The sequence below is a fragment of the Strongylocentrotus purpuratus genome, unplaced genomic scaffold (genome assembly GCF_000002235.5).
Source record: "Strongylocentrotus purpuratus isolate Spur 01 unplaced genomic scaffold, Spur_5.0 spur5_scaffold_1, whole genome shotgun sequence".
Lineage (NCBI taxonomy): Eukaryota > Metazoa > Echinodermata > Echinoidea > Camarodonta > Strongylocentrotidae > Strongylocentrotus > Strongylocentrotus purpuratus.
Genome location: NW_022145594.1, coordinates 9,513,498 through 9,534,105, shown reverse-complemented (window position 1 = coordinate 9,534,105; position 20,608 = coordinate 9,513,498). Strand labels below are relative to the sequence as shown.

The following is a 20,608-nucleotide window of genomic DNA, read 5'->3' as shown; positions in this document are numbered from 1 at the left end:
TGAATAGTTTGATCTTTAAATTGGCAACACATGTCAGACTATGCCCCTCGGATACAGTACCAGCCCGGGGCGCAAGGGTCAGTAGGGGTGCTAAGACTGGTAGTGCCACAGTATTGACCTACGGGGAAGGAATGTAGAAAACAAAGTATGAGCAGTATGATCTTTGAATTGGCAACACATGTCAGACCAGGCCTATCTTATGCAAAACCAGCCAGGGGCACAGAGGTCAATAGGTGTGCTAAGACTGATAAGGGCAAAGTATTGACCTACAGAGAAAGGAATACTGAAGGGAGTATAAGCAGTACAGTCTTTGAATTGGCACCAAACTTACATAATCAACAAATTGTGGTCAGGTAATAACTTGCAGTTCATAAATTTTAGTAGAAATCCTATTTATTTGTTTATTTCTGATGCATGGACTTTTCAGTGAAAATAGTGGAGCACTACAAAATAAATATGTAATGGTAGCCTATTTGAGTGAGGAAAAAACACTCCTAAAAGACCCCTTTCTGGATGGGCTAAAAGAGGGAGTTTACATCAAGCATATATAGTATTTAAAAGAAAAGTATTAGCACTGCCAATTAGAGGAAAAAGTCTGTCCTTTAACTGGATAGGCTAAAATGAGTACAACAGTCAAAAGAAAATACTGGAGTTGCCAATTTGAGAACAAAGTATTGAATTTAATGTTCATGTTCATTAAAGGGAACCAAAACCTTCATACTAAGTTACTTTTATTGTAAAGATTAAGATATTTGAAAAATATCAGTGAAAATTTCAACAAAATCGGGAAAGGAATAAGGAAGTAAGAGCTTTTTGAAATGACTAGTCACTAGAGGGCAGTATTCAATTTGATGACATCATCTGTGGACAACTCTCCATGCCTTTTGTACATCAAATTTCATGTTTTTCCTTCTTTCTTGTGATTGAGATAATCTACTCCCCTGAAAGCAAGATATAGAATGCAAAATGATATTCTACTTCACATGTTATGAAGTCGGATCAAGAACACAAATAAATACGAAGAAAACGAAAAAATTGTGAAATTTTATGTACAAAAGGCATGGAGAGTTGTCCACACATGATGTCATCAAATTGAATACTGCCCTCTAGTGACAAGTCATTTAAAAAAGCTCTAACTTCCTCATTCCTTGCCTAATTTTGTTCAAATTTTCACTGATTTCATTCAAGTCTTTTAAGCTTTACAATAGAAGTAACTTAGTATGAAGTTTTAGGTTCCCTTTAATCTAATGGGTTACCCACCAGGTGTACAAGGCTTGCAGTCCACCAGATCATGTTTGCCCTCATAGTCGTTGCAGTAGCCCTTGGGGCAAGGGAACTCGTAGGACGACTTGGTGCCCTCTGGACAGTAGTGACCAGCTGGACATGGGGTGTCGCTGTAGTGAACATCACCGCTTTCACAGTAATACCTATATATGAATATATAAATTCAAAATATGTAGTTTTTAAAAATCTATTACTTAATTTAGCTTCTTATGTTTTATATACGCAAAAAAGAAATTGTAATTTTACAAACATATTCAACATTATAATCACTTTTGTGATATAAGTATAATTCATGCGTTTTTCTTTGTAATCGATATAATTTTGTGTTTCTTATGTACGTATTATTCAATTAATAAATGATGGGAAAAAAAAGAAAAAAAAAGAATAGGGAGAGCATATGACATAAAAAAAAAAACAGTATGTATTTACAGGACTTTCAAGAGATATCATAGATGTATCAAGCACTATATAAACCAAGAATATTATCATTACAATTATCATCTTCATTATTATCATTATTATGATTCGTATTATAATTACTATTGTGCAACACATGATTCTTTTTATCATTATTATCATCTTTATTATCATTATCATCATCATCATCATTATTATTATCATTATTATAATTATTATTATCATTATCATTCAAATTATTATTATTATTTCACAGGTTTATTATTACAACTATAATCATTATCTTTATTTTTTCATTATAATTATTATTATCACCATTATTGTTGTATTATTATTATCTTTATTATAAGTATTATTATAATTATAACCATTATCATTATCATTATAATTACTATCATCATTATTGTTTAATTATTATTATAATCATTACCATTATTATTATCAAAAATTATAATTATTATCATTATTGTTTGATATCATTCATTATTTGTAAGCATTCCTGTCTTGATCATCCTTTCATTCTCATAAACACTCACATGTATAATGTATCATAGAATAGTACAGCAATAATACTAACAATATACAAGAAGCCTAATACATGTTTTGATGTTTCTTGGAATGAATTGGATTAATAAGCTTCTTACATGACCCAGTAAACGTAATAAATTTGCTGTATTCTAATGGTCATCTTACCCTGCTGGACATGGGTCACACTCTGACTGACCGGTCTGGTTGTTGTACGTTCCAGCCTCGCAGTCCAGAGGATACGATGTTCCGTTTGTACAGTAGTGACCAACGGGGCAAGGACCGCCGGTCGAATCGACTGTCGGATTGTTGGGATCTTTGGCACCTCGTAAGCAGTAGAACCCAGGGTAGCAGTCACCGGTCGGAGCGGTCAAGCCTACGACTTCGCAGTACTGGCTGTATAGACACTGTGTGCATTCGCTCTGTTAAACAGAAGAGGTTTGTACATTACATTTATTTCTGGGATTCATGCAGGGGAAAACATTTTCATCAAAAGTGATGGTCTTCCATGCACAACAAAATAAATTGACAATCATGAGTATAAACTCAAAACATTAACTGAACAAAACAAAACTGATATAATCCAATTCTCATTCACTTCATTAAGGTAAAAATTAGTATCCACTATTCTTAAGAGCCTACTGTAAATGTATGAAGACAGTTACTCACTGAGTTGGTCAGTTTGGTGACATTTCCAAACGTTCCTCTTGGGCACGGTGTGGGAGTGTCCGAGCCTTCTGGACAGTAGGAACCCTCGGGACACACTCCAGCCACTCCTACAAGATACACAAGGAACAGTGAAAACAATTATAAGTGAGGTATAACAACATTTCAAGAGAACATCCTAAGCAGTAAACACAGAATACATTAGAGTGATATCCCTAGTAGTTTTGTGTGTTGCGAAAATATATTTTTTCCCTATTTTTTTCCTATTTTTTCCCTATTTTCTGGAAATGCAGACTATTTTTTCCCTATTTCCTTCAAGAAAATAGGAAAAAAATAGGGCTATTTTTTTCCTATTTTCAAGCACAAACTATTTTTTCCCTATTTTTTTCACCTATATTTTTTTTCAGACTATTTTTTTCCTATTTCCTATAAGAAAACAGGAAAAAAATAGTCCTATTTTTTTCCTATTTTCAAGCACAAACTATTTTTCCCCCATTTTTTTTACCTTCAACTTTTGTGGACTATTTTATTCCTATTTTTTTAAAAGAAAATAGAAAAAAAATAGTTCTATTTTTTCCTATTCTCGAGCACCAAACTATTTTTTCCCTATTTTTTCACCTTCATCTTTTTCAGACTATTTTTTGCCTATTTTCTCCAAAAAAATAGGACTATTTTTTCCCTATTTTTTCATCTTAATCTTTTTCAGACTATTTTTTCCCTATTTTTTCACCTTAATCTTTTTCAGACAATTTTTCCCTATTTTTTCACCTTTATCTTTTTCAGACTTCTTTTTACCTATTTGCGAGTACTATTTTCTTCCTATTTTTTGCACTTAAATTTTTTATGACATGATACAAATTTGTAAACTATTTTTTGTCTATTTTCTAAACTTGCATATTTTCATTGTTTATGACTGGCATCCTATTCAAAAAGCCCGCTTCTCCTGCCATTATCTCTGTTGTTCATTTTGCGACTTATTGGTTGTTTTTAGCTGTGGGGTCACATATTGAATAGTGAGCTCAAAGATGACCATAAATAAACAATGTGTAAAAAGAAAATGTACGAAATTTCAATTTTGTTCCTTTATTAATATTCTTGATTTTATTTACAAACTATAGTAGTGACTAGTGCACTCAAAGATAACCATACATAAACCATGTGTAAAAAGAAAATGTACACATAGAAATTTCAACCAAAAAAAATCTCCTTTATTAATAGGAAAAAAAGCATTCGATCGAGATATTCCCGTTCTATGTGTGCGCAAAGTTTCAACGTAGAGGACAGTACGCAAGTACGTAATTTGAAAATTACCCGTTATTTTTTTTCCCCACTGGCACTGCTGTGCGCATCGGACTTTTGCTGATTTTCGTTCATCAAACGTCTCCAAATCACACCAAAATGTCTTCCAGCAATTATTCTAGCGATGAAATTTCATCAAGAGATAGTGACTCCTCATACTCCGATGCCTCCTTATCCCATTTTAGTGATTCTTCCCAAGAAAATGAGCCCGACAAATGTTCAAAATATTACTAGTCCCACTCGTAGAGAAACGAGTTTGTTGTCGAATTACGGACCATCGACGAGCGGAACTGGCCCCAGAAAACAGCTGAAAAGGTACGTTTATTTCTGAAACTTAATTATATTATGATATATATATTTTTATTGTGTCTGTTGTTGAATATAATGCTACTTCATAGACATAATAGGCCTATAGAATGTTATTTTACGTATCAATATTCCCATGTACTAGTGTTGAGGTTGTAGACTACACAACTTCTTAGTGAAGTGTAGTGAATCTCCAAGTGCAGTGTAGTGTCTGTTAGTGAATGAGTGAATGTAAACAAACGTGATTACAATAAATCCACATAAAAAATTTCAGATTTTGTACCATTACTACGTCTGTCAATTATTTTGCCTTGCATGATATAATGTTTTGATGTGGTTTTAGGTTAAATTGTATCTCAAATTATTTTTCTAGGAATCAGAAAACACAACCTGCTAAAGCACCATGCAAGAAGAAGAGCAAGTCTTCCAAGTCCGAGAGTGTGTCTGCGAGGTATGTCCTTACTAAGTAGAAATCTAAATCTATTGTTGATAATTTTTTTGGGTTTATTTATTTCATGTTTGTTAGTTAAGATCTGACATCAAAATATTAGAGTAGTTTACCTCATCATTATGCTAGAACAATAATTTGCAGGTGGCACAAGTTCTACCTAGATCTACATTATTTTTCTCTTTCCTTTTTATTTTTTTCTTCAACAAATTGTTCCTTTACTATTTTCTTTTCTGTGTTTTATGTTTTATTTTATGTATGTTCACCCAATATATCTAAGAATAAAATAACTCTAATTAATTGCCTACCTGAGTGGTTTACATTTCATGCACCTTGACAGCTCTTTGATGACTCCGTTGTTTCACCATCCGTTCGTCGTCAGCCTGGCATCTTTTTTGCTATCATACTTTTGTACACACATGTTCTGTGCCTTTGAATTTTTCATTATGAAATACATAAATACTTGTACTAAGTATTAATTGCATACATTTCATAAATGTACCAGTGCATGATTATTCTAACCCCTAACTCACATTTCATTTATATCTTTACAGATCAATTGAAACTAATCAAGCTACAATGTACATGTAACGTACAATCACCATTCGATGCCTGTGAACAGCATGACCAACATCTGTATCCTTTACATTAGTATTTGTTTCCATTTTATTATGTAATTCTTATGTCTAATCATTGAGATTCATAGGCAAGTACAACATGTATGTGTACACAATGAGTGCCTGCATATTGTGAAGATAAAGGACCATAAGACCATTACTTATGATACATGGTAATGATGGTATACTTTGTAAAACTATTTGAAAATAGTAGCATGTAAGTCTGTCATTTTCTTGTTTATATATATCTCAATGACATGACATGTCATTGATTTTGTAGTAAGTGTTTCTAGATTATGATGATTGTATTAAGATTTTGACAGTTCAATTGAGATTGAGAAAATTATGTAACATGTCAACTGTACAATAGAGCATGCATGCATTGTTGAAAAATCTGTTTTATGATTTATTTTATTTTGTTATCTTTGTAAATAACGAGAAATTCTTTTTTTACTTGTCATGATTTTCTTGAGGTTTGAAAATGTTATTACATTATTAAGAGCACTTTGCAATTAAATTGTAATAAAAGAGACAGAAAACAACACTCTCATGTCAAGAATACTGCTTTATTTGGTTACTAGTGAGGGAGAGAGCTTGTGATTGCCTGGCATATCCACATCGGCTCAGTAATAGTCCTGAAACTCACCTGAATACTTTATTTGAACAAAAATAGAAAGCTACATTCTAGGTGGCTGATATTTTTTTAAGGCGGAGGCATGTAGGAGACGCAGTCGCATTTGTCTTGTTTTTTTTTTTTAGAGTATAATCATAGCAAACCATGAACAACTCTATTACTACAACATGTACACTACAGTACTTAACCAAAGATTGTAAATATCAGTTAAGTTCTTTTATTTATTTGCTTACATGAACACACATACTATACTAAACTCATGTCATTGTGTTTACCTCTCGAAAATAAAGTACATGTATTTTATTTGACACGTTCCCTTTTATTCTTTTTGTTTGTTACAGTCCACTGCCATTATAACGAGGTGCTCGGGACCAAGCCCATTTCCTTGTTAAAATGAAATCATGTTATACTCAAGTTACTGAACACATTGGTTTGTTTAAAATTGGGACTGATGAGAATTGCCTGATAATAAAATCTTGGTGTAGCCATGTTCGTTATAATAGGAGTGGACTGTATAACATTTTCCATATACCCATTTACTATTTTAAATGTTCTACTGAATGGATTGGACTGAAAGGATGAAGTGAATTTGGCAAACTGAGTAGGTGCATCGATGCAGAGAAAAGAGCTGTAGGAGTAGGGTGACTATTCTACAGTGGAAACTTTTGACAATGAGGTCATGTGCAATCAAGAAATCTTAACCCCCAAAAGCTGTTAAATTACCTTGTCATTTCAGGTATAACTGATCTCTTTATATCAAGTTTGCACTGTATGATTTAATTGAATGTACAGAGTCGTTGACTGGATGTGTGAGATGGTAGTGCTTGAGAAATCCATGAAAGTAAAGGATGAGTGACCCCCCCCCCCTATTTCCTGACTATTTTTTTCTGATTTCCTCACTTATTGTCTATTTTTTTCCTATTTCCTTACTATTTTTTTCCTATTTTCTTACTATTTTTCCCTATTTTCTTACTATTTTTTTCCTATTTTCTTACTATTTTTTTCCTATTTCCTTACTATTTTTTTCCTATTTTCTTACTACTTCCCCTATTTACTTACTATTTTTTTCCTATTTTCTTACTATTTTTTTCCTATTTTCTTACTATTTTTTTCCTATTTCCTTACTATTTTCCCCTATTTTCTTACTATTTTTTCCCTATTTTCTTACTATTTTTTTCCTATTTCCTCACTATTTTTTTTCCTATTTCCTCACTATTTTTCACTGTCCACTAGCACCTAGTTATCACTATTTTTTTACTATTTTCTTCACCATTTTCTACACTATTTTTTCCCTATTTTTTTCCTATTTTTAGGTCTGAAAAATAGGAAAAAAATAGGAAAAAAATAGAAAAAATTGTTTCAAACCTATTTTTTTCCTATTTCCAAAACTAATTTTTCCCCTATTTTTTCCTTTAAAAAAAATAGGGAAAAAATAGAAAAAAAATATATTTTCGGGACTATTTTTTCCTTATTTTTCCCCTATTTTTTTCCTATTTTTTTACGACTGGGGATAAGAAATTAAATAAACAAATTGAATGGTAAAACCTAGAGCTTCCTTTTTAATGTTATTTTTGCGATGTGAGCATGTGAATCTTCGTCTCTGTGTATTTCATCTTATCTAGGGAATATGCAGTTACATCTGTGAAATTTTAAAATTATAATGAAAAACATTGTAAGCTTTATACAATACTGTAAATGGCAAATATAAAGAGAAACTAATTTGTCATGTACACCCTGTATCAGCTCTAATTCTGAAGTGCTAATGAGATCGAAGATTGTAATGCTCTGATGGCAATTTATCATGTCGTTCTTCTGGGCCCGTTGCACAAAGCCTTACCATTAATGGTTACTACCATGGAAACCTTGATTTTGATTGGCTGTTGAGCCCTGTTACCATGGTAGTTGCCATTGATGGCAAAGTTACCATCAATGGTAAGTTTTATGCAACGGGGCCCTGGAAATCATTTAAAACATATCTTGAATTCTGGATAAGTTTATTAAAGAAAAAGCTGGTTCCAACGAACTCTGAGTTGTTCAGTAAGTAGCAGATGGGTTGTTTGACCAACAAAACCAAGGACATTGGTTACCTTTAAAAGTGACCTCAGGTGTAGCGGTGTCCGACCCCTCAGTGCAGAAGTACCCTGCCTCGCAGTCAGCTGTTACCATTGTCGCATTGAGCTCAGAGCAGAACTTCCCTGGTGAGCAGAGGGTGCACTTGGTCTCATTGGCCAGGCCAGCCATGTTGGAGAAGGATCCCGTCAGGCAGGGCTGCCAGTCGTAACCGGTTCCAGCCGGACAGTAGAAGCCTATGAACCGGTTTGAACAGGAAAACCATTAGAAATGTTGACATACAGTTTCTTAGTTTGAGAAATGCTAATTCAATCCAAAAGAAGTAAAAGGAATTTTGGTGATTGGTAACTCCGGAGCAGATTCAACATCAAATGTAGATGGTTCAAGCTGCCAACCGCGTTGTAAATAATAACACAAGGTAATCCGTGGCTACGGTGCCTTATAAAAAAAGGGAGGGGGGGGGGGGGGCTTTTAGAAACCTTTTCTCTTTTCTTCAAGTCTGCATGACTCACCATGTGGACACTCCTCTGGTTTGTATCCTGTTGTACAGAAGAATCCGGCCAGGCAGGTATTACACTCGCTGCGATGCGTCTCGGTCGTGTAGGTCCCTGCCTCACATGGCAACGGTGAGGTTGTCTGACCGGGGCAGTAGTGATCGTCCATGCAAGGGTTACCGGTGATGCCGCCATCCTCGGGTGTGGCCGTGGATGCATTGGTGGAGCAGTAATAGCTGAATAATGATTTCAATTTCACATTAATGTAAATGTAACATGCTTCAGCCAGCAATTCAACCTAGTGAATACTACTACTACTACTAATAATAATAATTAAACGCTTTTGTAAAGCGCATAACACATAGCCATAATTTCACGTTTTTATGTGCTTTACAGAACAGAATACAGAAGAAGCGGAAATTATACATTGGGATCATATTTGTGGTATTTTAAAAATCGCTAAATAAGTATGTTTTCAAATAAATTCGTAACTTTTCATATATTTTTATATCGGTAAAATATTCCAGTAATTTATTCCATAAAACAGTGGCTACGTATGATAATGACCTTTCCCTTTAGATTTGTTCATAGTTTGTGGGACATAAAGAAAATTTTACTGGAACGCATTCTTTTTGGTTCATACTGAATTAATAATTCAATGAGATATGATAGAGCAAACTGTTGGAAACATTGATAAGTTAATAAACCTACTTTAAAACAAAAAAATAAATAAACCTCGTACTGCACATTCAAAGGTTAAAGGTCATAGGTCATAGGTCTTACCCTGGATCACATGGTCCTGACGGAGAGGTCAGTCCGGTGCCGTTGCAGTAGAAGCCGCCTGAACATGGGTAGCAGCTAGTCGCTAGCCTTCTCTAGACCAAGGCTATCAGACCAGGTCCCAACTGGACAGTTCTCTGGGGCAGGAGTGCCTGGTGGAAAAGGATTACATCATCATTCTCAGTCACTTAAAGTCGCTGAATGGCATTGGAGTAGACATCAATCTACATGTACATTTGCTACTCTCCACCCAGGTGTTAAACGGGTACCGGTAGGAGAGAATTCCTTGAATGCTGTGAGCAGAGCTGAGGGAATAGTAGAGCACCTTGTGCACATTGCGTGGTGGAAACATGTGCTATAAATATTTCTAAGTGTATTATCATTATCAGACTAAAAATCCTGCTCTACATATGAATTGTGCACAATAGCATTGGTTTGTACTGAAACATTTTTGTACCCTTCTGTATACACTTTTAACACATTACATAATACACAGAGATGCCAACTTTTGGAAATCAGAAATAGGGAGGATTTGTAATCGACACCAATTAATGTGCGCGTAGCGCACATCTCGAGCGCGTAGCGCCCGACACATGCGGCCGGGGTCCAGGGCCCGCCTTAGGGCCCTGGAAGCTCTGGGGTTCTAGATGCTCTCTGGTGCAATCTGAGCCTTATTTTGGAGCATTTTACATGTGTATTTAGTTAAATAATTCCCCCTTTTTTTTTAAATAACATAAAAATTGTACAAAATGCATGATGAATTACTTTCAGACTTCCGATTACACAGGTACTTGATACTGTATTCGGTCTTATACTTCCGAGACCATTTCCTGGTCTTATTTTGCTGATTTTCCGCCATTTGGATTCTGTGGCAATATCCACGCATTGGTTACGGCGATCCATATGCTGAAACAATCTTTCGCTACTCTTAATTTGTCTTTTAACATAGTGGAATTATTACATGCTTAAGTTAGCAGATGATATTTCATTTTTTTTTTATTTTTTTTTTTTAATAAATCGGGAGGATAAGGATGGTGATCGTAAGGTCGGGAGTTGGGGTGAATTATCGGGAGCCTCCCGATAAAATCGGGAGGGTTGGCATCTCTGAATACATTCACAGCTTAATAAAAAATATTACATTATTACAAATCTGGTCAATGCAGAAGGGGCAAATGGTGGCAAATATGAATGAACCACATTCAAATAGGAAAGAAATCTGCATGTGCTACATAAATGTACAGTGCTTCCTCCCTGAAACAAAAAAATTGGGACCAAGATTCTTTACTGCTCGGTTACATTAATAAAGGCGATTTCCTAATTTACTCTAGAAAGTTTGTTCATGACTGTATTTAAACCACGAAAAGTTACACAGGCTCATGCTGCAGGTCTCTGTAATAAAATCACTCACCTTCTATGCAGTATTTCCCTGCAGGACACTCCACCCCAGTCACATCGTCGTCAGGCGTGGCACTCGACGACGCCCCGATGCACCAATAGCCTGCAGCACAGTCGCTCGTCAAACTATCCTGGCCCGGTGTGTCGCAGAAACTTCCAGGAGGACAGTCTAAGCACTGACCCTCCCTCTCCAGTCTTTCTGAGGGGTTGTACGTTCCGGCTGGGCAGGGGTACTGGGTGCTGAACTCGGTTCCATTCATGCAGTAGTGCCCCACGGAGCAAGGGTACATGGTGTAGACCGAGATGGGGGCGTCGGCCACGTCACAGTAGTATCCTAGGAAATGATGAGAAATGATAATTATGATGATTGTCTTACTAAGATAATGCTTATAAAGGTAATCCTTTTGTCAAAGAAACGTTTCTTGGGCAGTGGTTCAAAACAATTGCTAAGTTTTCCATTTTTTTTCAGTACAAGAACAGAAGATACAAATTTGTTGATCTTCATTCATCATTACGCTTCATGTGACTGACTTTGATATTCCCTTGTGTTAAGGAAAATTTTTTATCTCAAAAACTTGTTTGATGTTCTATCCCAATCGTTTTTACAATTAAGTCAATACTACATAACTTACATAACTACAAATCTGGTGTTGCATTTATGTGCAGACGCTTTTTCAAATGTGCATATTTTGGAGTTTCTGAACACTGCACTAATTTATGACATGTGTCTCAATAATAGTCATAGCAATTAGATATACCATCATATTCTTGTAAAGCTTTCAGTATTACAGTGCTTCACAGAGCAAACATTAACATCACATGAATGAAAACTATTACAGTGCTTCACAGACCAAACATTAACATCACATGAATGAAAACTATTACAGTGCTTCACAGACCAAACATTAACATCACATGAATGAAAACTATTACAGTGCTTCACAGACCAAACATTAACATCACATGAATGAAAACTATTACAGTGCTTCACAGACCAAACATTAACATCACATGAATGAAAACTATTACAGTGCTTCACAGACCAAACATTAACATCACATGAATGAAAACTATTACAGTGCTTCACAGACCAAACATTAACATCACATGAATGAAAACTATTCCTGGATTCAAAAATACAGAACATAGCATCAGTGGTGTATTTAGATATACCTCAACTCCAATGGCTAAGCGACATCCTCCAACTTCAAGCTCAGACCCCATTCTATAACTAACCCTAAACCTATATCAAACCTTTAAAAAACCAAGAAACTGGAGCAAATATCACTGGAGTACATCTTGGATCACAAGCAGCAGTGCATACCAGTCAACCTTCTACAGCAAAAATTAGGAATCTCAGAATTCACAGTTGGGAATACAGTGCATTTTACACATTTGTATACAGGGGAGTGTTTCACAAAGACTAAGATCAACATTAAGTTGGACTTAACTATGGCAGGCCATTCGTGCCACTGGTTGTTCTCACCTTTGGTCTCTCAAATATAATCTTTAGATAATATTTTTTTCTTCAATAATGAACTATCAACAAATGTAAATTCTGTATATATGTGACCATGATTTGAACATCTTTTGAGAGGCCAATGCCATTGAAAGGTGAGAGAAAACAGTGGCATGAACTGCCTGCAATAGTTAAGTCCGACTTAAAGTCGATCTTAGCCTTTGTGAAACACTTCCCAGATGTCTTAGGGCTCATAACACTACTTTGTGAGCCCCAAAATAGGAATCACTCCTCCTGGCGAGCTATGGCAGTAGCATGACAGTACCATAACATCTAGACGATGTCATTGTCATACCTCCGTTGCAGAGTTTGCATGATGGCTGTCCAGTATCGTCCTGGTAGGTCCCTGATACACAAGCCGTCTCAGAGGCACTGCCTTCCTCGCAGTAGTACCCTTCACCGCAGGGGAAGGGGCTGCTAGAGGACTGACCGGTTGGGCAGTAATAACCTGTAGAAAGAAAAGAACAATGCAGTCAAACCTGTCCTGATGGCCACTTATCTATACAGGTTTTAAAGAGTCATTTGTATTTTCTCCCCAAAAGATGCAGGTGCTGTAGAATGTGTCTAGAAAGGTGAACTGTCCAAGCTGGAATCTTCTTCTGTTTCCTACAGAGGTACTGTAGGTTGTCTTTTCATCATCATCATCATCATCACTGTCATCATTACCACCACCGCAATAAGCTTCTTCATCATTACCATTATCATCACCACCACCATCAGCACCACCACCAACACCATCCCCACCACCACCACCATCACTATTTGTAATTTTCATTTTCATTGGCTAATTTCATAACAATGTACAATCGCTAGACCAGGTCCTACCTGGATCACAGTCCAGTTGGTTGTGTTAGTCCAGGATCTTCACAGTAGGACCCTGCTGTACAGTCTGTGCATTGGGCCTCTATCATTAGACCAGTGCTGTTGGAATAAGTCCCAAATGGGCACATAGAAGGGTTGGCTCCAGTTCCATTTCCTACAAAGATTTATGAGAGTAAACAAAATAATGAACGAAGCAAGAAACTACTATGTACAAAAACAAGCGAAGCACATTTGTGTTCAAGGAGCAGAACATGAATGGAAATAAACACACAGGGGATAATACAGATTCAACTGCTGGTCCAAAGTTATCTTGGGCTCACTATTCATTGTGTTAAACTTACCGCAGTATCTTCCTCGAGGGCATATATCACCCGTGATACCGTCCGTAGGATCAGGTCTCACTGCTGTGCTGATGCAATAGAAGCCTTCCATGCACTTCCCGGCTACATCAGCTAGACCTACATGAACAAAGACAAGAACAGAAGTATTGAGTACCTAAGGAGGACTAATCAGTAAAATGTAGGAAACAAACAGACAAACTATTTAAATACCATCAGAAGACAAACATCCCCCTCCCCTGTATTATAAAATGACACAATAAAATGGTTAAGGATTAAAAGGCTTTAAAGGCATAACAATTTCAATAGTGAGAGTATGAGGAGTCTACCCACAGGTTATTTTTTACCTTTATTAGAGTGTGATTTCAGTTTTAAAGTTGCAATATTACTTCAAAGAAGTTACAAGCCGATATATTTAATATATGGAACCTCACAAATGCAGGGCAAAATTTAAAGATACACTTGCACAAACAAATGAAGCATTTTGAAATAATGTCTTTCGGCAAGATATTTTATTTCATATTTCTCGGTAACGAGAATACATGAGAGCCCGCCCACAACGCTACAATCAATACGTTCGTCGCGCTTACATCGTATGATATACGAAATCTTTGAGCTGCAAAAATCTGTTATATTTTTGCAATCCTTCGTTTCCGGCAGAGTTTTTTGCCGAAATTCGCTCGTAGAAAAGTTTCTGACACTTTTGAAACAGGTTTTGTTCTAAAATGGACAAATCTTGGGACTCTAAAAACAATTTTGAAATCCCATCTTCTGCTCGGTGCTTGCCGGGCACGAGCAAGTCACCATCGGAACCTGCAATCACGGGGACGGGTACTAACCCGCAGGCAACCGGGCCCATAATGCCTACCGTACCCGGTGTTTCTCCCCTGACGAGTAAGGCAAAGCCGAGCTCGGGCATTGCTGCGGGTACTCCCAAATGCAAAATTAGTAGCAAGGCAAAGCCAAGCGTGCAAGAAAATACTAAATCGTTTAAGACGAAAGTCAAATCCTCTGACAATAAATGTGTTGGTAAGGCTAAGCCGAACCGTGAGTTTGACAACACGAGCAAGGCTAAGCCGAGGTCGGACTCAAAATCGAAGTCTGTGGATTCACGCATTGATAAGCTGGAAAACATGCTTTCTGTGTTAATGGAGAGAATCCCTGCCCCGGCACAGCCGGCTCTGGCCCCACAGACATTCTCCTCTCCGGTTGATAAAAACACGGAGCCCCTCTCGGTAGGAAGATTGACCCCGGGGGAAGGCCTTTTGGCCGATGATTTTTATGATGGAAGTGAATCGCCAGGTAGCGAACTTCTTTATGATACCGACGATGTCGGAAGCATCGAGAGATCGACAGATCGCCATAGTAACCCCCATAGTAACCACTGACCTCTAGGTCAATGGTAGTAACCCTAACGTGACTGCACTGAGTTGTCCACATGTGCGGACAAAGTGTCCCCCTAATAAAAATCCGCGCAGAAATTAGTCCTCATTAAGAAGCTGAATTCCGTTGCATGAGTATTCACTGATAATAAAAGTACATGTTAATATCAATTAAGATATAACAAGCTTCTGACACAAGACAGAAAATTGTTAAATAGTGCAGTGTAAAGAGAACTTTCTTGTTATTATCAATGCGCGGGTGAAGGGGGTGTTTCAAAACCCGAGTTAGAGGACTCATAATTTATGAATGGGGTTTTTCAACCAGGAAAAACCCGAGGACTGTCGCTTCGACTCGGAGAAAAAGACGATAGGCCACTATAGACTGAGAAGAAGAAGAAGAAGAAGAAGAAACAGAAGATCGAAGAAGAAGAAGAAGAAGAAGAAAAGCGGCCGCCAACCAGAGAGAGAGAGAGAGAGAGAGAAGAGAGAAGAGAGAATTAAAATTTCGGAGAGAGGGGAGAGAGAGAGAGAGAGAGAGATGGACACCCGGGGAATGGATCGAGAGACAGACATAAATAAACATGAGGAGAGAGGGATTGACAGAGAACTAGGGAAGGGAGAGATAGATAGAAAGGAGAGGAGAGAGAGACTGAAGGAGGCATGCAGCCTGAAAGAAACAGAGTCGGAAAGAGAGAGAGAGAGAGACGGAAAGTAGCGCGAACTATGTTTGGAAAACAAGTTGATCAGTTGGGTTAGGCCTCCTCTGCAGCAAGCAAAGAAGGGGGTATTTCAATACCCAACTTCATGGCCATTTACTCGGGTTTGCGAGCTACGAGGGTCAGACGTAACGATGTAAAAGAAATACTACTTATGCATAATTATTATTAAATAGTAAAATATTGACGGTAAAAAAGGAATTCGGTTGCTGTACAGCCACCATGTACAGTAAAATGAGTAAAAAAATCATACAAAATGATATATGAATAAACAATAACAAAAACAACATACCTGATTGGCAATAGTAGCCAGGATCACAGGGCCCTGCCGACGCGTTCGCTATTCCAAATGAGTAGGCCCCAAGCTGGGTGCAGTAGTAGCCTGGAGCACAGGGCTGGCACTGGTCCTCTGAGGCCAGTCCCAGGTCCGGATTGTAGGTCCCATGGGGGCAGGGGATGGACCCGTTACTACCAGTACCCTCGGGACAGTAATGACCTCGTGGACATTCCAGAAGCCTCTCACCGTCTGCACAGTAGAATCCTATAGACAAATTGAAAATGTTAATTCATACAAGTAGTCAAACATAATGGAAAGGGGGGGGGGGGGGGGTCTTAATATCCGTGTTTATAAGATGATCCTGGTTAAATGATTGGTTGAGAGCGTACACGTGACCAGGCATTTATTTTGCCTTACACATAATTTTGATAATGACCGGTCATTAGTAAAATCAAATAAAATATAATCTTATAAAACAAACAGTATACATCATTTTGTTCGGGCATTAGTCAAATAACCCACACTCGGTACCTTTGAAACAGTCCAAACACCCTCGGCTATAGCCTTGTGCGTGTTAGACTATTCCAAAGGTACCTTGTGTCAGTAATTCTTACTAATGCCCTCACTGCTGTGTATTATTTGTATATTCCTTTATGTAAACCTGTACATACATGTATATCCAGTTAACAACTAAATTATTCACACCCTTGTAAATTTCATGTTTTTTGTGTTTTTTGTTACTCAGGGATGAAAAGTGGACTGGTTGAAGTTGAGCCTTTGGGAAGCATTTCGACCAGTCGCCAATTTACAAGTGCGAAAAAATGTTTTGTGCCCCCCCCCCCAATCCTCAAGGTGACCTACCCTGTGGGCAAGTGAAACAGTCCGCTCTTCCAGTTATATTGTTGAACTCCCCGTCCGGGCATCTCATGGCCGCAGGGGAACTCTTGGGGCAGATGTTCCCAGTGTCGCCGTCCGTTGGTTACTTGGTCTTGGCCTTGCCGATACAGAAGTACCCTGAACAAAATATATAATGAGAGACGAAAATGTAATGATATCAGACTTGGAATAGACAATCTATTGGACAATTGGACAATCTATCTTAAATTCTCAATGCAACTGAGCCAAATGTAATATTGCACTGCTTAACACTAAGTATCTATATATATATATATTAACAGGTATAAAACAAGATCTTGTCAACCATTTCAGCGCTATAGGTGATATCTAAGGCAAAAATATTTATGTCATTGTCTGATATGTTTGCGCAAAAGAGGGTCTTTATTCTTGACATTCAAAATCGATTCATAAATCGTACAGACATATCCAGATAAATAAATAATGATCAAGGTACTAGAATAGAAAATTGATGGCACCAGATTCTATCAATCTACAATTGTTCTGTTTCCCTTGGATGGCCTTCATGGACAGGTTTTGCCTGCATTAGCATCTTTGACCTTTGCCCTTTGACCTCATCACTTGACCTTTAACCTTACCTGGTGCACAGAGCTCTTTGGGTTCGGTAAGAGCGTATCCTCCACAGACCTCCCCTCCTGGACAGTCCAAGCAGTCGTCCATCTCCTGTCCTCCGGTCACGTTCAGGAAGGTTCCATTCTCGCACGGGTAGGAGATGGGTGTCTCGGTTCCCTCTGGATAGTAGTAACCAGCCGGACATTCCCCTCCCCCGAGAATAGTGGAATTGGCCTAGTAGGTGTTCAAAGAGAATTCAGAAATCAGATTCAGAGTTAATTAATAGAAGTAGATAAGCAAAAAATGCTTAACATAAGGGGGCGGGGGGTCATGATGATTCCATTAGGAATTTTTTGGGGGGAGGGGGGTAGATAAGAGAGTAAACAACCAATCAAACCATGACAAATAATAAGAATAATTCACTGACACCAGACTGGAAATACCAGTACCATCAATGGGTGTATAAGTCTCGCACATAGCAAACCTGCATTCCTATAAAAAAAATGTATCCCCCAGTCTCTTGGGAGAGTCTTCAGGGAAATGTAAAATGATTACTTTTCCATATGGAGAGATTGGCGGAAAATCCAGAGCATTACATAAGACCCTGTTAGTCATAAAACTGAAGGCTAATCCTGGTAATTGACAACACTTGTTATTAGGTAAGAACCCGAATGGTGTTGATTTTCCCATGAGAGCCCACATCTTTACCAAATCTTTCCCCAAATCGTTCGCTGTTGTCACCAGTTAGCAACTTTCAGAAATCAACTAAAGACATACCTACCGGTATTTCAGATTGCTAACAGTCACTGCTTTTTTACTCTCCCAGTTAGAATAATGAACAAACATTTTGGGGTAGTTTTTCAGTCTCATCAGCGCCTTTGAAAAGGCAACTAGATATTGGCACTGTATAAATACCTGGATTGGATTGGATTGGAATATAAGACCAAGCTCGACTTACACATTCTGTTATATACGGATGCGAGGTGTCAGCCCCTCCGATGCAGTAGTGTCCAGCAGCACAGTCCCCACTCGGGGTTAACAGGCCAGTCTCACCACAATACTTCCCTGGTGGACACGAAGGGCAGTCTCCCACATCCTGCGCGTTGGCCTCTACACGATATGTACCCTGGTAATGGAAATGACATAAAATTAGTTTAAACAGGGCCAATGAGATTATAAAAAAACTAATTTTCTATGCACGTTTAGGGTTCTCCACCAATATCATACAATCAAAATAATAGCTTCATTAACTATAAGTCCAGCCAAACTTTATGCTGCATTTCCCATTTATTCGTTTATCATTTTATTCTGTTCATATTTTTTTTCTCTCATTTTATCTTGACTCCATTAATTGTTTGTCTTTTAATCAATGAAATGGAGAGAAGAAGAAAATGACTGCACTACCTAAAGAGAAGGTTGAGTTCTGGGGAGAGGTGAAAAATAATTTGTGAGCGTTATCATTGTTATTATGCAAGTGCGGAAGAACATCAGAGAAAAAATCTTCCTTGATAACCATGGCTCTTCAAATGCCTTCATATTCTAAATATGACAAGTAACAGTTTGAGAATGAGGTCCGATTTTTATGCCACATATTGTGTCGTCCTATGTAAATCTTTCTGTGTACAGTGCTTGTTACTTTACCAAGACTGGGCCATGTTTTTTTAATCATTTTGATGACTCCAGAACCTTGCAGTAAACACCAATACTTATATGCTACATGATCAACATTGTCTGATAGATTACATCGTTTCTTTCACAATGCAATCGCATGACCGGAAATCAACTTTATCTTTAAGTTTGACACTTACCTCTGGACATGGAATGGGTACAATAGTCCGTGGAGGACAGTAATGACCGCTAAGACACGGCTGTGGCGTCGTAGTCCCCGACTCATTACAGTACGCCCCCTGAGGGCAGTCTAAGCAGGACGAGGACTTCCTGGCGGTCGTGTAGGTGCCGCGTTCGCACGGTTCAGCCTTGTACGCAGCACTGCCGCTGTAGTGGCCCTCTGGGACCTCGTGTTGGATGCTGGTACCGGAGCCTCCAGTGCAGTAGTACCCGGGGTTGCAGGGGCCTGTGGGCTCGGGGTTATTGTCACCAGCACAGTAGTATCTGGAAACAGGCAATAAACAAGGCTGTAAGTTGTTGCACTGGCTCCACAGACATATTTAAACTTATCGACAATTAGGTAGCACGTCTCTGAACAGATGGACAAGTGGGATTTGGCATAATGTCTCATAACACAAATTTTTATATCACCTATTTTTTAGCGGGGAAGGGGAGAACTCCCCCTTAGCGCCACATATACTTGTCTGTTTTCAAGTGCATTGCCTCATGATTCGCTGATACCTACGCTGTACATGTATGTTGGTTGAATTACCATTTAATGAGTGTATTGGTTCCAGGCAGCAAAACCCCATGACCCATCAGACCAGAAAGACTACATTGTTCTCCAGCTTGCTTTCAAATCTCATAGATGAGGGAAATTTTGTGATGATGAGATTTCCTAAAGGGGCTATTGGTAGAGGGTGTATTCATTACATAAGATCTGTCCATCATAAAAGTGAAGTCCACTTTGGGTGATTTACTACACCCGTTATAGTGTAAACACCCAAATGGTGTCAAATTCCCCATTAGAACCCACAACTATGGGTCTTTACAGATAGAATTGGAATTGAGACTTACCCGGGGTCACAAGCGATGCAATCATCCGGTGACTTTGAACCTGATGAGTTACTGTAGGTCCCTAGAGGGCAGTTGGCTGGGAAGGCCGTACCAGCAGGGCAGTAGCCCCCGGGAGGACAGACACTCCAGTAAAGCCATCCACAGGAGCCTAAGAGAGAGATAGAAGAGAGATAGTGAAGTGACTACAGTCGAACCTGCTTTAGTGATCACCTGTCTACAAAGACCACCTGTCTACAAGGACCACATTTTTTGTGTCCCTGGAAAATGGTTTCTCATTGAAACATGAACTAAAGGAAATCGTCTACCAAGGCCACCTGTCTACAAAGACCACTTTTTGTGTTCCCCTTGGGCAGCTGCTGTAGACAGGTTTGACTGTATTTGAGCAAGGATCGCAATCTACTTTTGTAACTAAACAATATTCAAAAGAGCAGAATCATATTGTCCTTGAATCCAAACACTAGTACTTA

At 38.1% G+C, this 20,608-nt stretch overlaps 2 protein-coding genes and 1 long non-coding RNA gene across 3 annotated transcripts; 1 reads left to right on the top strand and 2 right to left on the bottom strand.

Moving 5' to 3' along the window:
* Positions 1-23: 23 nt before the first annotated feature.
* LOC115920895 (signal peptide, CUB and EGF-like domain-containing protein 1) lies at positions 24-9,612 on the bottom strand. The gene is made up of 7 exons (XM_030977629.1): positions 9,544-9,612; positions 8,779-8,996; positions 8,284-8,502; positions 2,896-3,002; positions 2,395-2,648; positions 1,261-1,427; positions 24-118 (listed from the first exon to the last, which is right to left on the bottom strand). Exons 2-7 carry the CDS (start codon positions 8,927-8,929, stop codon positions 39-41), a joined length of 978 nt encoding a protein of 325 aa, XP_030833489.1. The 5' UTR covers positions 8,930-8,996; positions 9,544-9,612; the 3' UTR covers positions 24-38.
* On the top strand, positions 3,679-6,504 carry LOC115920896. Its single transcript, XR_004062599.1, has 3 exons — positions 3,679-4,506; positions 4,871-4,948; positions 5,500-6,504. It is a non-coding gene; the product is annotated as an uncharacterized LOC115920896 (long non-coding RNA).
* LOC105441029 (signal peptide, CUB and EGF-like domain-containing protein 3) lies at positions 9,606-13,772 on the bottom strand. Its single transcript, XM_030977630.1, has 5 exons — positions 13,618-13,772; positions 13,280-13,430; positions 12,750-12,902; positions 10,949-11,269; positions 9,606-9,692 (listed from the first exon to the last, which is right to left on the bottom strand). The coding sequence occupies exons 4-5, from the start codon at positions 11,223-11,225 to the stop codon at positions 9,619-9,621; spliced, it is 351 nt and encodes a 116-aa protein (XP_030833490.1). The 5' UTR covers positions 11,226-11,269; positions 12,750-12,902; positions 13,280-13,430; positions 13,618-13,772; the 3' UTR covers positions 9,606-9,618.
* Positions 13,773-20,608: the final 6,836 nt, after the last annotated feature.

Bases quoted from the DNA above. Each gene is read 5' to 3' on its own strand.
- LOC115920895 (XM_030977629.1), bottom strand. From the start codon at position 8,929: ATGGACGATCACTACTGCCCCGGTCAGACAACCTCACCGTTGCCATGT. The intron at 8,503-8,778 runs GTGAGTCATGCA...ACCGGTTCATAG, and splicing joins ACCAGAGGAGTGTCCACATG to GCTTCTACTGTCCGGCTGGA. The intron at 119-1,260 runs GTGGGTAACCCA...CCTTCCCCGTAG, and splicing joins CTGCAAGCCTTGTACACCTG to GTCAATACTGTGGCACTACC.
- LOC105441029 (XM_030977630.1), bottom strand. From the start codon at position 11,225: ATGTACCCTTGCTCCGTGGGGCACTACTGCATGAATGGAACCGAGTTC. The intron at 9,693-10,948 runs GTGAGTGATTTT...CTTTTCCACCAG, and splicing joins AGGGAAATACTGCATAGAAG to GCACTCCTGCCCCAGAGAAC.